Source organism: Anoplophora glabripennis, unplaced genomic scaffold (assembly GCF_000390285.2).
Source record: "Anoplophora glabripennis isolate ALB-LARVAE unplaced genomic scaffold, Agla_2.0 scaffold50, whole genome shotgun sequence".
NCBI lineage: Eukaryota > Metazoa > Arthropoda > Insecta > Coleoptera > Cerambycidae > Anoplophora > Anoplophora glabripennis.
The window spans coordinates 179095-195533 of record NW_019416330.1 but is presented as its reverse complement, the minus strand read 5'-3'; the positions used below and the strand labels follow the sequence as shown (position 1 = coordinate 195533).

General features: G+C 32.7%; 1 protein-coding gene across 2 annotated transcripts in view; it reads right to left on the bottom strand.

The window, feature by feature from the left end:
• Positions 1–354: 354 nt before the first annotated feature.
• The window catches only part of LOC108914439 (growth arrest-specific protein 1), a 51517-nt gene continuing 35432 nt past the window's right edge, over positions 355–16439 (bottom strand). For both annotated transcript variants that reach the window (XM_018720271.1, XM_018720263.2), the window contains exons 2-3: positions 13217–13455; positions 355–1755 (exon numbers count right to left, since the gene is read on the bottom strand). In XM_018720271.1, the coding sequence (XP_018575787.1) occupies positions 1279–1755; positions 13217–13450 (711 nt within the window). In that variant the 5' untranslated portion in view covers positions 13451–13455 and the 3' untranslated portion in view covers positions 355–1278. The remainder of the gene's footprint in view (positions 1756–13216; positions 13456–16439) is intronic.

Sequence of the window (16439 nt, the reverse complement as noted above, 5' to 3'; positions counted from 1 at the left end):
AAAATAGTATATTACGTAATAAGTGTTGTAAAAAGCATTTTACGCACGAATGGAAAAGTTACGCACGACGCCGCGTAGCGGCGAGTGCGTAATTCTGAGTGTGTAATTGCATTACATCACGTATTACGTACTATACTTTACCTACGACCACTACTTTAAATACTTAAAAACATACCGTCTGCGATCAATGCAAGATTCCTATTACGTCGTACGGTAAAAAAATCGCACAGCTTGGTAAAAAAATCGTACAGTTTTCCTAGTAACCGCCTAGCAACGGTCAATACAAACAATATTGTATTGGCCGTTGCTAGGCAGTTGCTAGGAAAACTGTGCGTTTTTTTTACCGTACGTAATAGGAATCTTATATTGATCGCAGACAGTGTGTTTTTAAGTACTTACAGTAGTGGTCGTAGGTAAATATATTTTCGTAGCTGTGTTTTACGAATTATCCATTATATTTTTTGTAAGAATAAAACATAAAACATTTGATGCGATAAATTGCTGAAATATATTAAAATGGGATTTAATTACAAGGTACAATGTTCTTTGGTCCTAATGAAGGCGAAAACTTTATCAAAAATTAAAATATAATTATTTCTCTTCTATTTTTCCAGTTTGGGTAACTTCATTTTTAATTTGTAAGAAGCAATTTTAGAGAATTGCTAATTAGTTAATAATCTTTTTTTACTTGTAATAATAGGAACCCACGGATCTCAACACAAAAGTAAATTGTTAACGCTCCAACCGCTTAGACAAAAATGTCTAACCCCGTTTCAGATGGCCAGCTCGCTGATGGTCAATGAATTGTACTTCATTTCATATAAAACCGCTGACGAGCAGTAGAAAAATGATTTCCGAGAAAAAATATCAATAGCTGTAGTCATATCTAAATGCTTATTCAATAACTTATCAATGTGAGCTAACCCGTCAGCGTGCTAATGATCGGCAAGCTAATGGTCTTCGTTTATATTCGTATTATGAGTATGAGATGAGGAGCAGTAGCAAAAAGAACTTGTCGACTTGCAAATGACAGTACCCGGAAAACTCCAGCGCTGCTGATTTAACAGTTACGTGAAAGCTGCAATTTAAACAATGTCAATCATCCGCACGCTGATGCTTGGCGTGCTGTCAGCTGTGAAACAGGGGTTAGTATTACCGTTTTGTCATCCCTTCCCGTTTGGTCGTAATAGTACTAACATCACATCGAATTTACAAAATAAATAAATAATACATATTTGGAACGAGGTAGATGAAAAGTACACCTTGACTAACCGAAGCTCATACCACTGCTGCGACTGTCAAGAAGAAGAGTACCGTTACCGAACTGAAACTTAATTTCACTCCACTACTGGCAAGAACTACCGTAGGTACCACATCCTCAGGTACGTGATGAGTTTTATTGTGGTGCCTGGAATGTTTATGGAAACACAGTTTGTCCATATTCCTCTGTATGGCGTAGCAGTCGTAGTCCTCCAGGCCGTCGCACTTGCACGTCTGCAACTTGGCCGCCTTCTCCTGCCTTCTGAGGATGCTGATGGAGTTGTTGCAGCGCATGGTGCACTTCTTCCCGTGGAACATAGCCTTACAGAAGCGGTTGTAGTAGTCAAGCGCCGTCGAGCACAGGGCGTCGGCGCCGCAGATCCACTGGGCGATCCTACAGGACACAACGGGAGCGTTCATGGTCTTCATCACTTGGGGGCGGCAGATCTCGGACCGCCGCTTCTGGTCCTCACAGTACTGGTCGCTGCAATCGCACTGAAATATGAAAAAGTGTTGAGTATTATGCTTAAAAGTATACAGAAAAAATAATGAGTATGATTTTAAATAATACTTTTAATAATTGAATATAATATAACACAGATCAACATTTGATTTAGGGACAATCGTCAGAAGTGACTATGGTACATAGGTACATGTTTTGAGTCGCTGATAGAGATCACTGAACCTGAATCCGATCCCTGCGATACACCCTAGAGGTCATTCAAGGTCATTTCAAGGTTATTCATGAAGTATTTTGGATAGAAAAATTAAAATCAGTCTGAAAAATCTGAAAAAATTCGTCTGAATGTTTTTGAGGTCACTGAACGAGAATCCAAGATTATTTAAGCTCCATCACGTCGGGTTCAAGGTGATTTGATGGTTAAATCGAGAAAAAGTTTTGTAAAAAAACAGAAAAGATACAGTAAAGTGATGTTGGATTGACTAAGTTCGAATTCGCTGTTAGTTTCGTCTACAAGGACTTACCTATTGTACCGAGGTCATTCAGAGGACGTTCAAGGTGATACTGGAAAATGGCGATTAAAAAATTTTAAAAAACGCTTACGGAGGTTTTGTGGTTTGCTAATTTCAAATTTGGGGTCGGTTGTCTTGTGTTATAGTTTTAGGGACAAGGTCATTTGATGGTCAAATTGAAAATGAGTTTAGAAAATTTGAAAAAACCATAACACATAGAAATAGTTCATATGCCAACTTTCTTAATCAGAATAGTAGAAGGAAAGTAAACCGACAGAAAAAGAGACTATATCTCCATGCAAACGTGTAGATGGTTATACGTAGACAGATGGAAACTCTTTGAAGACCTTTAATAATCTCCAGATCAACTCAGTGACTCCGAAAACATTTCAATACACTTTTTAAATTTTTTTACACAACTTTTTCTAAATTTAACCTTCAAATCACCTTCAACCTGACGTGATGGAACTTAAATAACCTTGAATTCGCGTTCAGTGACCCCAAAAACATTCAGACGAATTTTATCAGATTTTTCAGACTGATTTTAACTTTTCTATCCAAAATACTTAATGAATGACCTTGGAATGACCTCTAGGGTGTATCGTAGGGGTAAACAAATCTCGGATTCGGGTTCAGTGACCTCTAAAACATAAGCATGAATTTTTTCAGATTTTTTTGTGGTCATTTCTTGATTTGACCTTCAAATCACCTTGAACCTGATTTGATGGAGCTTAAACGACCTCTGATTCGTGATGAGTGACCCAAAAAACTCCTATATACCATAGTCACTTCTGGCGATTGTCCCTAGATCAAATGTTGACCTGTGTAATTAATGTGCATTTTTCATTAAAACAATATACTCAAAATATAATGATAACGGTCAGTAGGGATGGGTTAATTTATTTGTTAATACAATGATTGTAAGCACAGGGTGTCCCACTTTTCCACCCCACTTATTTCGGTTCTGCAGATCTAAAAATATTGTTGAAGTAAAAGTTGTAGTGTTTTTATGAAGTTTCTGTTTGTACCAACAAAAAACTATCCAAATTTAAATATCGATGTGGCGCATACAACTTATTATTATTTTAATTGAACACCCTGTAAATTATTACATTACCAAGTAGGTATATAACATATGTGGTATTTTTATTTTTCCGGAAAATTGCAAAATTAATTATTACACATAAAAAAAATAAGTGACAATTTTGATTTGTAAAGTTGTATGACTCAACAGGATACCTACAATTAATATGCGCAGAGTTGTATAATTAAAGAATGATTCCATATAGTCTTACCTGAGCTACCATCAACCATTTGAATTCTAAGAAAAGAGATATCCATATTTTTATCGCACGATTTTCTGGAAATTGGTATCTAATTCTCATTATTTTGCTCTAATTTCTCAACAATTAAAGGTACTTAAGGAAATGTTAAATCTATCCATCTGAACACACCTTTTAAAAAATTCCAATTTTTATAAAACTTATGATTTTCATCTATGTTCCTAACTTTTCGTAAAAATAATACTACATACGACCACATATTTACGAATGACATAATTAAATTATATTACGTAAGTACTGATGATTACGTTTCTAATAAGGCTCATTATGAAAAGCAAGTCTACTGTAACCAGATCAGAATTAATCCATTAATTACGTCCACATCGTGGCATTAGCATAATTGAGTTATTTGCCTGGCAAATAACATGAATCACTTCAATTTGCTGTCAATTTATATGCACCTTGTTGCATTATAAACAAGCGCATGTGTTTGAGGATTTTTTTCATAGTGTTTCAACTTTTAATTGAAACCAACTTCGTTATCTGAATTCATAAGTACTTTAAGAAAATTTATTATCGTTTCGGATTAACTGCAAAATCATAAAACGTTTGAATAACTGTACGAGGGTGGTCTGAAAAGTTTCCGACCTAACAAAGATACAAGACATTTTTTCTGAATTTTTTTTTTTATTTTTCAACATAGTCTCCTAGTAACTCTACACACTTCTCCCAGCGATGCTCCCATCTCCGTAACCCGTCCAAGTAGTACTCGGCGTTTTTCTCTGCAAAATAATTATTCAAATATTTAATGAAAGCTCGATACTCGATTTTGTCCATTTTCATAAAAACACTCACATCAACTCACTCAAACGACTGTTACATAACAACTGCGCGTCCAAAATGGCTGAAACTTTGGTGAGTAACTGTCAACAGATGAACAACGAAATTCACTAGCTTTTATTTAAGAGTGCTGCTATCTTCATGTTGAGGTCGGGAACTTTTCAGACCACCCTCGTAGGTACGCTTTAATAACGCAGGCAACATTTAGTTTGGAAATAAACACCGGACACTACCAAGGGCCCCAGGAGTTTTTGGGGTCGCTGATTCCGATACCTAGGTTGGTTAATCTCCATCATGTCAGGTTCAAGGCCATTTAAAGGTCAAACTAACAAAAGTTTATTGAAAAAATCTGAATCCGTGTAGGTTGACTTCTATCTCCCCATGTTCAAGGTCGTTTGAAGTAAGAATAGGTGGTAAAAAAATTGGAAAAAATTGTTACAAACCTGTCTACTTTTGTCTGTTTCTCTGACTGCCTTTTTACCTGCATACACACCTGTTTGTTTGCTTATTAGACTGTATTTATCATCCGCCTATAATTTCTCCCTATCCATCTATCTGACATCCTGCTTTTCTGTCGGTAATTTTGTCTATCTTCCTGTCTGACTAAATGACTAAATGTTTTTCTGCCACCCTCTGTCTAAATGTCCACTGACCGTCTGTCTGCCTCCTTGTCAGTTTGTCTTCTTACCTTTCTGCCTACCATCCTCTCTCGGTTTTGCGTGATTGTACAAACACTAGGTTAAAAAGAACTTTTGAAAGCCTTCAACAAATCAATTCGCTTCTCTCAGCATAAGTGTATTAATCGAAATTCTGGCGAAAACGCTTGAATTATCTTCGATAACTTTTCTTGTGCTTTATTTGTGTCTCTCTTTAGGTTTCAACAAAAGTCTGCTAACATATTCTTCCCCCAAACAGCTTGATATCTTTGTTCAAACTCATTCAGATCCTGGTGCATTGTTCCTCTTTGTTCTTCACTAAAAGCTCCCAGATTTTCTGGGAACCAATCAAGATGAAAATGAAGAAAATGAAGTTTAAGTTCCATATGACATTTAAACAGAGGGTGACAGAAAAACAGACAGATAAAAACATTTAGTCAGTTAGGCAAACAGGAAGATAGACAAAATTACCGACAGAAAGGCAGGTAGAAAGGCCGGATATCAGGTAAATAGATAGAGAGAAAATACAAGCGCAAGATACATACAGACTAACAAGCAAACAAACAGGTGTGCAGATAAAAAGGCAGACGGATAAAGATACAAAAGTAGGCAGGTGGGCATTCGTAAAATTTCTTTCCAATTTTTGTCATCTACTATTGCTACTTTAACCTTCAAACGACCTTGAGCATGAGGCGACAGAGGTCAACCGACATCGGATTCAGACTCAGCGACCCAAAAGGCCTATGTATGAATTTTTCAGATTTTTTTCAACCACCTTTTCTTAGTTTTGACTTTCAAATGACCTTGAACCTGACGTGATAGAACTTAGCCGACCTCGGCATCGGAATCAGCGACTCCAAAAACCGCCAGGTACCTAGGTAGAGTCTGGTGTTTTTTTTCAAACTAAATGTTGATCTGTGTAATTTACTTTAAAAACATGGATGAAAACTTAGTTTATCTTATTTTGTTTTGAAAACTATGTATCACCATTACTACTTTCCTCAAATATTTAAAGACGTGCATATTATACAGGGTGAGTCGTGAGAAACACACCAAATTCCATGAATGGCTTCTATACGTCGAAATTATAAGAAAAAACTCAAATGTTTTTATGCGATTTTCATTTGTTTCCTAAGACGTACGTTTCAATACAAATAAAAATGTACTGATATTATATTAATCATAGCGTTCTTTGATTAAATGTTCACAAACACCACCATTGACCACTAAACACTTTGTGTTTCGTCACGAAGGGCGTCTGTAAACTCTCCTGATTGCTGCATGTCTTTCTTGATATGATCATGATACGTCGAATTAGTGCCTCTCGAGAGTTCACTCTAATTTTGTACACTTCATTTTTAACCAGACCCAATAAATCATTTTTGAATTTTGAATTTGTCAATTTAAATAATACATTTTTACATCACAATAAGTCGCGAATTTTTCAAATTGCCCACGTACTTTTACCATTTTGTTTTATTAGATTCTCTCATTACTCATTATATTACTTAAATCGTTTCCATTATACAACTTTTCTTTTAATATCACGATCTATATAATTTGTAAACTCAGATATAAACGTTATTTATAATAAAAGGTCAAAATCCTCATATAATTAAAATATAAAACGTGTTTATATTGACGTCATTGACGTAAAAATTTTTATGTTTTAAATAATCTATTTCCGAAAGGTGTCACTTAAAGGAGCACTTAATAAATTAACACGAATCATATTAAATTTGATTGCATTTTATGGAATACATGCCTAAATTTGTATTTATTTAAAGAAAATGTCAGTAAACATTACTTTTTTAATTGAGAGCATAACATTTTTCTAATTTAAATTTTATTAAACATCTGTTTAAGTATGAATATAACTATAATTATGTGATATTCGACTTTTAAAACTAAATAGCAATACAGGATGTTAGAAGTTTGACAGCCTTAATTTTAACAGACGATAGAATACATTAAAATAAACAAAAAAACATATATGACATGGGTTGTAAACTCAACCATTTCCGAGAAAAAAAAATCAAATTCTCCAACTTGATGTGCAAAAATTCGATTAATTAAGGAATATTGCTATAACTGCGTGCATAGAATACCATAAAATACAATTTTTATCACTTTTTTGAACTTCTTTATGCTTAATTCTAAAAAATAATTAGCGTTGTAATAAATTTAAAATTCGACAAAATCCATATCGAGCAATTTGCCAACGGCGCGGCGGTTTATTAACACGAGGTACTAAGGTGTCCAGCAATACGCAATTCAGTTGGTATCTGGATTCGACTGTGTCGGAGTGTTTTCTCGTGTCACTACTTTCTTTTCTTGAAGTGTTTTCTAGCGAGTGCGCGAAAATTGGTTTCGTAGGTGTCGTGCGTGCATCGAAAATGGCGGTGGACATTTTGAGCGTATGTTGTAGTTTGTTTTGTACTTGTGCGTTTAAAAATTTCTGAATTTTGCTTTTTGGCAAGTAGGTACCTAAATTATTTTTAATACGTAAGATTACTTGGACGACGTGAATCTTTGAGTACTTTAATTACATATTTTTCAAATACATAATTTGATTAAAAGTTAAGTTCCTGTTTTAAGACATTCATAATTACTAAAATTTGAGTTAAAGTTTAAGCACAACACTATCTTCGTACTACAAAATCGATACATTTTATTTTATTTATTTAAAAACAGGAAAACAATTGTTTTGATATTTTCTAAATGTTTCACAATAATAGTTGTTTACATTTTTTCCGTAGGACAAGTCTGCCACGTGTACACGTTGTGCGTATCAGCAGGTTAAGCGATGTTGTCACGTTGTGATGAAACTCCCCAACATTAATACTCGCTGTATTTTGAAAACTGTTAATCTTACGCATCTGTAATATACCTACAACTTTTTTGTTCATTTATGATTACTCTATCTCATGCTGAAATAATGGCAGTTAAACTTCTTACACCCTGTATAAAGCATATTTTTACTGCTCCACTTAATAACTTTATGACACCCGTATAGTATTGTTAAAATATCCCTTTCTTTTAATAAAACTATTAACATACGTAAGTGATGTTGACGTTGAAGGCATGTATAATTCATTAGAACTAATTGAAGATGTGAAAGAAGAGGAACTTGCCAACAACCAACGTCACCATAATGGAATAAGCATAACAAACAAAAAAGTAAAAATAAATAAATTTGAATACTTTTATCGCATTTTACGTATTCCAGTAAAATCCTGGTAATAAATCTGTCAGTAAAAGTCGGTTTTATTTTTTTAATTCTACTGTAAAAATTATTATCAAGTGATAGGATTTGATTTATAAACAAGATAATTCATTAAAATGTAAAAAACCTGTATGTTTTGCACACCTAACACGAATCTGGTCACCTATTATTTTCAGTTACATGTATTTTGAATGATTTAATGTTATTTACCAGTTATTATAGATTTAATAAGATTATGTAATTTAAGATGCTTAATCCAGCCTCAGCTCCAACTAATCTAAACCCATTTCGTGTCAGCCGTTAAAATAGAAATACATAATCTCTTGCATTAACAATTGAATTACATATATTTTATCGTCGAAGGTATAGAGTGAAATATTTCTGCAAAGATTAGTATTAGTATTAAACAGTTGAAAATATATAATTAGTAGTCAATCGACTACAGCATATAGGCTTTGTAATTCTTATAGTGAAAAGTTATCCAAATAGAAGGAAATAAAAGTTTATTTAAATTAAATTGTTTTGGTATATTAACAAATTAAGTGGTTTTTATGAAATTCTAATATGGAAGTTCGGTGGATTAACTTTTAAAATGAGATGTCGCGGATACAGCACATGACATAGTTAATAGTAATAGACAACCAGATTCCGTATTGGATACATACAGATATTTGTCAATAAATACAGAATATTATACTCACAAATTATCCAAAAAAATTTGGGAATAGATGCGGCATGAGAAATGGAGTCAATATCGTAAAAAAAATTTTTGTAAAATCCTTATAGTTTCCGAGAAAAAAATATTGAAGTTATAGTACATTCAATCACTACATAGCTGGACAACTGTAGTCTCTAGCGTCATTCGCAATACGCGTGGAGAGCCAGGTTGGCTTCAGCTACTCCGAATATTGAAATCGGATTTTGCAATCGTCGTTGCGATAGTATTTACCTGTTATCTGTGGTGTTTACAATAGTTTTTTAGTAGTTAGTGTCAAAAATGGGTAGTTAGTGTCAAAATTGGTTTTGATGGATTTGTGTTATGGCGAAGCAAGACATTTGTGTTAGTTCGTAGAAACTGAGTAAGACGGACCTAAATGTGTTTACACGTTGGTGGATAAAATTTTGAACAATGGTTGTTGTAACATCGGGTATGACAAATGATTTTATTATTTAAAAGCACAAATTAATTTTATTAATAATAAAAGCAAAGCAGTTAAATTTGCCGATATAAAATAGGTGCGATAAAATTCTATTTACATATTTCTTTCCTTGCGAAAGTTTTTGTTCGTTTTTATCACACCGTCATGCCGGTCGCATTGTGCGAGGTCAGGTTTTACAGTGGACCAGTTTCCAGTGCCGTGCAGAAGTGTATTTTTAAATCATTTTCGAACTGCCCTTTTTGATTTTTTCTGTATAAAACTGAATTTATAAGGGTCCCCTGTACATCAAATTTTTTTTTTTTTGATAAGTTCTGAATCACCCTGTATTCTTCAAAATGTTTAATACATTTGTGTTACTTAACACCGAAATGTCGAAAAAATAACTAACTTTCAATCAAATCCAAAAGGAGGAGAAACTGTGGATTTACTGTGTCTTATGTCAATTATCGAAATTTTGATTCTTTTGGGTATGCAGAAATATTTATATTTATATGTGATTATTGTCGATATTTTTATTTTTATTTGGAATACATCTTAGTTGAAGATATGGTTTTTTTCCAATTATATTTTTGTAAGTTCCATATTACTGGCAAAATTTTTGGTTATACCGGATGGACTATTTTGGTGGCGCATATTTTGGAATCATAGAAACTATAAGAGATAGAAAAATTATTGTTATATGGAGAAAGTCTTGGAGACAGAAAAAAAAACACAAAGAAAATAATTATTTCTCGCAACGGCAAAACCGAATTAAAAATTCACACTGAAATTATTTGCAAAAAATTGATCTAATAAAGTTTTTCCTGATTTCATAAAAGTAAAAAATATAAGTTTTTTTTCTCGAGCGAGCACTATTAAGTTAGTGGTGTAAAACTATCCATATTTTACTATTTTCCTGTCTCATGTCCTATACAAATCTCTAACGCAATTCTGAAAACGTTTATAAAACATAAATTATTCCTTCTTCTATCTATAACGTTTACAAAATAATTTAAATATAGGGTTACCGGTACATTTCCTTTGAAATTATATTTTAATTTGTACCCATTCAAATGAAACTATTTAAACCATCTTTAATATTCAAATAACAACATAAAAATATATAAGGCGCCTAGCGAACAGTATTGTTTAAAATATAGTGATTTAATTACTCTGTGATATACTGTATTAGAGAGTTAATTTTTCAATACTTTTATAACTTGTTTGAAATAAAAACTGCCCATAAATTCAATTAACATTAATTTTATTAAGCTCAAAATAATAAACAGGTCAATTCTGTACCTGGCAGGCAAGCTATATCTGGCACCTGTCCTTTATCTATCTTTATTTTGCTGCATAAATTGTCACTCCAAACTGGCACCCATCCAGTCGCCCGTGAGAGCGCGTTCTTGAGTGAGTACCCCCGACGACTATATTTAACGTGGAGATTGATGACTTACATGGAACAAGTAGCTCTTATAATATGTAGGAATTTGAAGTTTCAAAATAGCCGTTAATTTTTACTCGAGTCTATCCAGATCTTAATTAGTTAACCTGGATTCCAAGATAGCCTTAAATTGGATGTTTATTTATCATGTATGCTACCTTTCACTTTCTTGGTCTCATAGAACTCGGTATGTTCACAAGAACTTTCTTGTAAATCAAATATGAGGATATTTTAAAAACTATCTTCAAATCACGTACCTCAAAGACAACGGGAGGATATTTGGAATTTTGCAAAGGGTACCAAGCTATTTAATACAACAGAGATGATGAGGAACATAAAAAACAAAGAATTGTTTTTACTCCGACAGTTAGTCAATGGCTAAAAGCAATCGACTCACATTACATCAAATTTGAGTTGTATGAATATATGTATACTGGAAAAGCTAGGAGACCCTAGTTTGGGTTCTGAGACGTGAAAGTCATAGGGCAAAGAGAGGGCTGATGAGTTCGCCAGAGTAGATTCATTTACAGAGGGTCTAACAACGCTGCGAAATTGCTTAAAGTTCTTAAGAGAATAATCGAAGAAATAGACGACGAACCTACTGAACGAAAGCCTATGATCGATACTGATATGCCGTAGCAGGATCGATAGGTACTTACAAATAGATAGATATAAATCCACCAAATCTGACATATCAGTCCTGTTGACTTGATCTGTAAGCAACGAGATTCCATTTTCATGGCGATCATCTTTCATTGAAGCGGAACTTTAATTAGTGGCCAAATTTCTTTAATTTGGTTATTTGACCTGTTAGTTTAAGTTGAAGGTACGCTGAAAGTCAAGAACATTTTGTTTGTTTTATTGTAGATTGCCATTAATGTTAAAAATAAGAAGTCTGCTAACTAAACATTGCAGGCTTAGGATACATGTAGGTAATAATAGTCTATAGTAGAAGGCAGTTTGTTTACATTCTGTCAAGAGGAAGAAGAGCTCATATATTGTCAAAATAATATAATCTATCACAAAAATGTATGAATTAAATTATTATTTTCTAAAATTATATTACCCAGTTATAAACATAAGTTAGTTGTATTATTATTTGGATAAAACATTGGATGGTATATATTTAATAACTAATATTTTTTACTTACGATAATTTTCGTTATTTATACCACACAGTGTTTGTAAGTTATTAGTCTTATTTTTCTGATAACAACATAATAGGCAAAGCTCCAGTTGTTCTCCAACAACAACAGATCACACAAATACGTGACAACATTATGACAGGGAGAAAGCTTGTTAAGGGTGCACTATCGAAGTTGTGGAGCTTACCGAGAAGATTAAAGTTATATGAGGAACTCTTATGATCATGGAGGTTCATAATAGACAAAAGGACGGTAGCAGAGAAAAAGTTGGTTTATCCACAAATAAGTGTAAATCTCCTCTTTTCTTCCTTTGCAGGGATGTAGATGGATCTGCTTTGGGACATTATCAGAAAAAGTTGTAAGAATTGATACCAAGCACTCCCACTTTGTTATAATTTATAATTTACGTGTTTTTGGGTACCTGCAGAACAGTTCGATTGTGTCGCATACCTATATTGTTTCTATCTCTAATTGAAATGTATTTCTAAATATTAAATTTGCTATTACCTTCTGATACAATTCCAATAATCAAAAAGGTAGTAGTAGTATCGAATGCAGTAATAAATGTCCTATTTTCATATGCTGCTTTCAGGAAAATTGGAAATAGACAATAGAACTGGTTCCATTTTGTTAGACAATTTTGGTAATACTTTAGTGACTCTAATATACAATATGATATTGAATAGTATCGATTTCATTAATTCTAAAAGTTAGTAACCTTAAGTCTGTTCAAAGAATTGCCAATTTATTGTAACAAATAAGAATCTGCTACAAATTATTTACTTACTCAAGAACTGATGAACATCTATAATATTTTTTAGAAACAAAGTCATGACTGATCTTTTTGGTTACCCATTTTTTGAAAGTTGCAATTCCATACTGTATTTATTTTCACTTATTCTAAAGCCAAGATTTTATTTGGTTTGGTAATCATTATGGACATAAATTATCCATAAAAAGACGTTCTTAAAATCTTAAAATGTAGATCACTTTAATGTAATGTTTTCGATAGGAAATCAAAATCATCTGACTCCAAAGTTATCACTTTAAATTTAATAAAGTTAAAAATATGTAGTCCTTATATGTGGTGGTGTCTCAACAATATCTGTAATTCTTCTTAAACGTAGTACATATGAATGGCAAACAGCATTGTGTGCAAACCATGTATTAATGTTTTGATTCAAAATCATAACTAACGGTTAAACTAACACTACTCCCGGAGAAAAAATAGGTTATTTTGATACTCACATTCATTAAAGCTTTTCCTTCTTCTGTGGAAGTGAGACCAATCAATGAATGCTGGCAGTTTTCGGGGCAATGCGTTGGATAGGGACCTTGGAGTACCGCGGAACATCCTACAATGTAGTTCTGTAGGGCCATTCCACAGCCCATCCTGTAGGCACATTTCATTCGCGCCTCCTCACATGGTATGGCCGATGCTACACCGGTTAACGACGCCACTGCTAACATGATGTGCCACATGCCGACTGCAACAAGAAAGATGTTTAATGAATTTCATTGGATAGGATTTTTATATAATTAAAAAGCTTTCACTATATTTATATATAGATTGATTTCAGTTTAAATACAGAAACTGCAGAAATAGATTAGTTTTCAAAAAATAAGTAGAGTTTGCTCTATAAACTTTTTTCCTAGGAAACGGGGTATGCGAGGTACAGTTTTCAAAAAAATTATATTTTCTGTCATATTTTCGTTGAACGATTTGAATGAAATTTACTCAATTTACAGCGTATTCACTTAAGTAGATCTTTTATTGAACGTAATATTAACTTCGTGGTGTTAACCAGTGGCTTGCTACTGAATGTGCAGTTCCGTTTTCTCAAGAAAAAAATACGCCACTGGCGGTTTTTTGTCAAAATAATGTGAAATTCAGGTTACGTTAAAGGAATGAAAAATGTTTTTTAATAATAGCAGCTGTTTAGAAGATATTTGGGCTTCTTTTTACATTTTATTGAATTTTTCTAATAAATTAATCTGTTTATTTGATGAAAACCTCCTGTTTTTCTATAGAAATAATGTTGTTTCTGTGTAATACAAGTGTTTGTAGTGTTTATAGAAGATACAAACGTTTTGTTGTATCCTTTGTTTGTGGCTTTAGCACCTAAATGGTTTTGCTTTCTTGTCAATTCAGTGTTATACTGCTTATTTCTTTCCACGTTTCGCGGAAGGCTAATAAAATAATAAATTTTCTTAGGTGTCTTCACACTAATGCTCTCACACTGGGGAACAATACAATTTTTTTCTATTCTGTGTCTTCTATATTACTAACAAAAACTAAAACCACTACCCGACTACTCGACTGAGGACTGACTGACAACACACGCGGCAGCGGTTTCCCATGCGGTGATGTCACACCCCTTCATCAGATACAGCGCGTCAGTTTGATTTTTTTAGGATGACTTGTAGGCGATATAAAATTTAAATTTTTTGCAGAGAACCTTAAAATTGCAATACCTTCCCGTTAAACAAATAAAAAAATGCTGAATAAGCCCATTGCATGTAAAGTCTTTCTTGGTGTTTTTTAATAGAAAATAATTTATTTATTTGCCGTCCATAATGCGCAAATTTAGTCTAATACTCATATTTGTTTAAAATTCATCTTTGTATATTTCATAGGTTTTCATCAAATAAACAGATTAATTTATTAGGAAAATTCAATAAAACGTAATAAACAAGCCCAAATATCTTCTAAACGGCTGCTACTATTAAAAAAACACCAAGAAACATTTTTCATTCATTTAACGTAAGAGGACTTGAATGTAACAAAATACCGCCAGTGGCGATTTTTTTCTTGGTAAAATCGGGCGGCACCTCCAGTAGCACGCCACTGGTTAAAACCACAAGGTTAATATTAAATTCAATAAAAGGTCTAATTAAGTGAATACGCTGTAGTAAATTTCATTAAATTCCGTATTCGCATTACGAAGATATGGCAGAAAAAAAAATATTTTTTTGTAAACTTTAACACCCTGTATCTCGAATACAGAGTCCTGCAGGAAAAAAGTTTATAGAGCAAACTTATTTTTTGGTAATGAAGCTAGTCCCACCGTTTCTGTATTTAAAGTGAAATCACCCTGTATATTGTAGAGGTTCAAAATAATTGAAATTAAACTAAAACTAAAACTTCCTTTCAAATCCTCTATTTGCACAAACATTTCTTTAAGACTAGTATTTTTGCAAGTAGTAACAGATTGAGACACAAAGGCACGTGCAAGTGAATAATTTTAATAGCTTTTAATTTGTCTTCAAGTGCCGTAACGCCACGCCTAGTTATTAAATAATAATTGTTTCTTCTTTTTCTTCTTTTCAGTGTATGTCCTTTTCATACCTCTAAACTGCTCTATTATCAGTGCTGCGTATCTTTTGAAGTCACCGTACCAATGTTTTATTAGCAATTCTATGCTTTTTCTGACCTACAATCTGCATATCAACATTTTGCCATTTTTTATTTTAAAGGAACTACAGAAAAGTCATCAGTTAACAATTATTACTATTTATTGTTAACGATTTGTAATCGGTTTTTCGTAATAATCAGTTTCTGCTGGATTATCAATACGACTCTCAACAGCTAAGATTTCCGTTTAGTGACATTTTACTATTATAATTTCTGTAGATGAACGAAGTTGGAAGTAGTACCAAAACATGACTTCTTCAAGAGGTTTTTCATCATTTTGGTGTTGCAGTTTTAAAAATTGTATTATCTAAATTTGCTTATGATTGCATTAACAAAATCATTCACAATCAGTCCAATATTAATATTTTATATATTTTAAAGATTTTGTGATAATGGAATATGTTGTTTAAATTAGCATATAAAAATTAATGCACACATTTTAGCTAGCATCTATTTGATTTATGATTTTTACACACTTATTGGTTGCTTAGTCGTGGGGTCAACAAATACAATTATTACTTTACAAGAAAGTGTTCTTTATCTAGCTATTGGCAAAACAAGAGAATAGTAAACAAATGCACTAAAATAGACATACAAGAATGTGTTTGTCTCAACCGACCAGTTTTGTAATGTTTATGTGAAATAGATTAATTATAGAAAACATTTAATATCAATAAATAATAGTAGATTTTTAGGACTTACGGACTAGCCACCTCCTAGCCTTTTTATTTACTGATGGATTTCTATTCTTTTTCTAATTATTTTATTAAATAAGTATAGTGGAAACGTGACCAAGTATTTATATCCTGTGTGATTTTTCTTTTGTGTAAAAATTGAGAAATGTGTAACATTCAACAAATTCTTACCATTTCCATTTTTTATTTATCTTATCTGTTACAGCGATCCAACTTTTTCGATAAATATTGATAAATATTTGCAAATCTTGTCAAAGGTTTTTACTACCACTTTACACTTTTATCCACTTGAGTTAAAAAAAATCTTTTTATTTTCAATATAATACATTGCTCAAAAACATCCAGGAACTTAAAAAAAAAT